The sequence below is a fragment of the Dryobates pubescens genome, chromosome 23 (assembly GCF_014839835.1).
Source record: "Dryobates pubescens isolate bDryPub1 chromosome 23, bDryPub1.pri, whole genome shotgun sequence".
Lineage (NCBI taxonomy): Eukaryota > Metazoa > Chordata > Aves > Piciformes > Picidae > Dryobates > Dryobates pubescens.
This window is the reverse complement of record NC_071634.1, coordinates 6,796,685-6,800,965: the sequence shown is the minus strand read 5'-3', so window position 1 is coordinate 6,800,965 and position 4,281 is coordinate 6,796,685. Positions and strand designations below refer to the sequence as shown.

The 4,281-nt window shown below is 57.0% G+C and overlaps 1 protein-coding gene across 1 annotated transcript; it reads left to right on the top strand.

Moving 5' to 3' along the window:
- The first annotated feature begins 843 nt into the window (after nucleotides 1–843).
- Nucleotides 844–3,762, top strand: LOC104307940 (homeobox protein HMX1-like). The gene is made up of 2 exons (XM_054172317.1): nucleotides 844–1,259; nucleotides 3,085–3,762. Exons 1-2 carry the CDS (start codon nucleotides 1,007–1,009, stop codon nucleotides 3,657–3,659), a joined length of 828 nt encoding a protein of 275 aa, XP_054028292.1. The 5' UTR covers nucleotides 844–1,006; the 3' UTR covers nucleotides 3,660–3,762.
- Nucleotides 3,763–4,281: the final 519 nt, after the last annotated feature.

The window sequence follows — 4,281 nt, the reverse complement described above, 5'->3', positions numbered from 1 at the left end:
GATGAGGGTCCCCCTCCCTCCCGTACAGAGCATCCTCCCCCGGGATGCTGTCTACTCACGGGGACAGGTGTCTCTCGGCTGCCCCCCACATCCTCCCTCAAGGTTCAAGTGCCCGACCCCGGTGTCTCCAGGTTGGGGACAGCCTCACCGCTCCTGCGGCAGTCCTCGGCGGAGGCCGACTGGGTTTCTGCGGGCGGCGGAGGGCGCATCTCCCCCGTCCATCGCTGCCGCCGCCGACATGAAAGCGCTCCACCGGTGGGGGAGGTATGGGGGGGTGATCATTATTAATAATATTAATATAACCGCGATATCTGCCTCGCCGATTGGCTGGTTGGGCTGCTCGCTGAGCCTGCTGAAGCCAATGGGAGGATCGAGACGTGGAATGGCCATGCCCCCCGCTCCCCTCCAACACCCCACCCCCATCTGCGGCCCGTGTGGCGAGGCCGGCGCTGCCGCTCCTCCCGCAATGGGATTTGCTCCTTAATTGACCTAAATAAGGAGCTTGTGAGTGGCAGCCCCGGGGCGGTGCACACGCATACACCCCGCACACACACACACGCACCGACACCGGCAGCGGCGTCGGCATCGCCCGGCCCCGCCGTATTTCCGCGCCCTGCTCTTCCCCCGCGGAAATCCCATTTGCCGCTCAGCTCCTCCAATCCCAGGATTTCCCCCTCTCGTGTCCAGCGTTTAACTCGCATGACATTTTTGATTTCGTTATTATCGTTTTCGCGCAGAATCTGGCGCCTCCGATGGGTTGTCGGGTTCCTGCCTTTTTTTTTCTCTCTTTTTTTTTTTTTTTTCTCTCCTTCCCTGTTCCCTTCCTCTCCTCCCCCTCCCCCCTCCCCTCCTAGCTTGCAGGAAATGATGGCAAACCGCGATCTGAAATGATTACTCCGGAAAAAAAAACCTTTTATACCAGGAGAGCATCCACGGGGCTAGGCAGAGGCAGCGGGGAATCGAGGAGCCACCCGCCGGGACCCCGCTCCCGCACCTTTCTCCCACCATGCCGGACGAAGCCACGGAAAACGCCGGCTCCACCTCCGCCCGCGTCTCCTCTTTCTTCATCGAGGACCTGCTGGGCACCGAGGGCAAGGCGGGCGGCGGAGGGACTCGGCAGGCGGCGGCGGGAGGCGGCGGGCGTGGGGGTCCACGCTCCCCGCTGCGCCTCGGAGCTCCAGGCTGCCCACTCCGCGACGCTGCCGTCGGCTGGTACCGCCGAGCACACGCCGCTTTCCTGGGCTGCGCCAGCCCCGACAGTAAGTCGCTTTTCGCTGTCCCTAGTCGCCGGGCCCGGACGGGGATGGGGGGGCGGGGAGGTGTCTGCGCTACGCTCCGAGGAGACGGGGGTGAACCCAGATCCCTCCACAGGCCCTGGGACAAGGAGCCGAGGGGGATGCGCGGGGTGTCCTCTCCCTGCCTCCCCCTTTTTGGCCACCCGAGGGTAAATGTCCCGGAATGCTCACGGTGTGTCAGGCACCTGGAGCGTCCGCCCTGCTGCCCAAATACAAACAGGGGTTGTTTGCTCGCTCGGGGAATGTCGTGTCGTTTCCCCCCGCCCCCCCCCCCTTCTCCCCTCTATCTCTTTTTCTTTTTTTAATCCTCTCTCTTTTAAAAATTGTTTTTCTTCTTTTTATTCTTTTTTCCTTTTTTTAAAAATTTTATTTTTAAAATTATTATTATTTTTGACGCTCCAATAAGCTGGAAGAGCAGAGGAGAGTTTGGAAAGCCAAGGGGGGAGCAGCTGGGCTCGGACTCCCTGAGCCCCGGGGCCCCTTCCCACAGAACCGACCCCGCCGCTTGCCCTTTCCCGCAGCGGCCTGGCACGGCGGGGACCCCTCTGGACAAGGAGCTGGAGGCAAAACCTGTCTTGAGGGGCAGGAATTAAGATCTGAAAAAGTTTATGGGCCTGGGTTCAGTGGTTATTTTTATCGTGATAGGAAAAATTATTGCCCCTGGGCGCATCCCTGTAATCCTCTCGAATTCTCGGCATTGCTCAGTAAGGAAAAGAAGTGTGATTTGTCAATTACAGTTTCTTTTTTACAGCGATGCGTTTATTAATATTTTTAATTTCACTCGAATGCACATCTAAAAACAGAAAACCACTCCCGAATCAGCTGCCTTGTTTTTGTCTCCTTTTCTCTTTTTCCTCTGCTTTATTTTTCCCCCCTCTCCCTCTGCTCTATAATGAAGGGAAATATTTATTCCCCCCCCCCCCCCCCTTTAAAAATTGGAAATGGAAAGCACAATGTTGGAAACTCCCGGAAACGTGATGGGAAAGCAATGTCCCGATATTAGAGCAGCTGCCCCGATCCGTTTGGTTTCTCAGGTTGAAAATAATATGGAAAAAAAAAATTGTTTTATTCTTACTTCCCTTTATATACACACACGGGCTGCTTGACTTTGCCCCTCTTACAGAGCTATACTTACATGTGTGTTTGTACATATATATACATGCACATATGTGTAGATACATTCGTGTGTAAATATATATGTGCACATACGTGTGTTGTGTACACGTGTGCGTGGAAATATGTGTGTCTGGTTAAGAGCTCCCGTGTGTAATGCAGGTATAAAAAGTATATACATACTTCTATGCATACATACGTCTCTGCACACCTATGTACTTGCAGTTATGTGTGCAAAGCACATCTACAAGTGCACGTATGTTACATGTGTGTGTGTGCACGCGTTTAGGTACGTGTGTACACTTGGTTGTGCGCACACACACACACACACACGTGTGAGTAGGTACACAGATGAGTATATATGTGTACAGGCATGGAATGTAATTCCTGTCTTTTTTATACAGCATACGTGAGCGTGTGTGTGTATACTCACAAATATTGGGGAATTTATCCCAGAACAGTGGCAGGAACCTTTCTCGGCACTCCTCGCCCATCAGCCATTCCAGTTTCCCCGGCCTCTCCTCACTCCCTCTGCAGCCGTGTAATTTTTCTCTCCCGGTGAGGGCTAAGGGCAACCGCTCCCTCCGGCTCCGTGGGAGATGCTCGCCTCTCCCTCGCACCCCTCCTCTCTTCGGAGTATAAACTCCACTTCCCAGCCTTCTGCCTCTCTCCACAGCCAGCGACCGGGACTCCCCCGAGCTGCCCGAGGAACCGGTGGAGCGGGCGGGCAGCGGCGGGCGGGCTGCAGTACGGGGATCGACGGGCGGCCGTGCAGGGCCAGGAGGCCGCGAGGAGGAGGAGGAACGCGGCGAGGAGCAGGGAGAACCGGAGCAACGCGCCGCCGGTCGCAAGAAGAAGACGCGCACGGTGTTCAGCCGCAGCCAGGTCTTCCAGCTGGAGTCCACCTTCGACGTGAAGCGCTACCTGAGCAGCTCGGAAAGGGCCGGGCTGGCCGCCTCGCTGCACCTCACCGAGACTCAGGTGAAGATCTGGTTCCAGAACCGCCGCAACAAGTGGAAGCGGCAACTGGCCGCCGACCTGGAGGCTGCCAACCTGTCCCACGCTGCCCAAAGGATAGTGCGGGTCCCCATTTTGTACCACGAGAACTCGCCGGCGAGCGCCTTGGGCTTCACCCTGCCCCACGTGTCACCCCCCTTGGTGGGCTTCTCCAGCGGCGTTAGCTACCCCCTGGGCACCTTCCCCGCCGCTTCCCTCCCGTTTCTACGGTCGCAGATGACAGGACTCGTCTGAGCACCCACCTGTGCCGGGACAGCGGCCCCCTCGGCCCCCTCCCCCGGCTTCCAGCTCCACCCCTCTCCCCGGACTTTTTATTTCTAACTGACACTTTTCTCATTTTTTTTCCTGCCTTTTTTTTTCTTTTTCTTTTTTTTCTTTTTTTTTATTTTTAATTTTATGTTTTTTTCTTTTTAACGTGCAATAAACTTACTTTTGGGGGTTCACTGGGAGCGACGCGCAGCAGCCGGAGGGAACCGACAGGACTGCGAGGACCCCCACCCCCATCAGCCAGGAGCGGGTCGATGAGTGTGTGTTCCCCCCCCCCCCGCCGCGCATCCAAAGAAAATGCAGCCCCATGGCAGCGGCTAAACCCCCACCTCGGCCGCGAGGTGACCCAGACTGGCGTTTTCAGGGGTGCTGGTAGGGAACAAGCAGCCCCCCCTAGACACTTTGTCCCCCGTAAAGACGCCCAGCATGAGACGAATGTACGGAACCACCGGGGCCGGGGGGCCCTTCCTGTTCCCGCCGCCACCACTCCACAGGCAGCGAAGCCTCGGTGACTCCCACCGCGGCCAAAGGACCTTGTGCAGGTCCTCCGCTGCCCCTGGCCAGCGTCTCTGCGGGGAAAAGCCTTTCC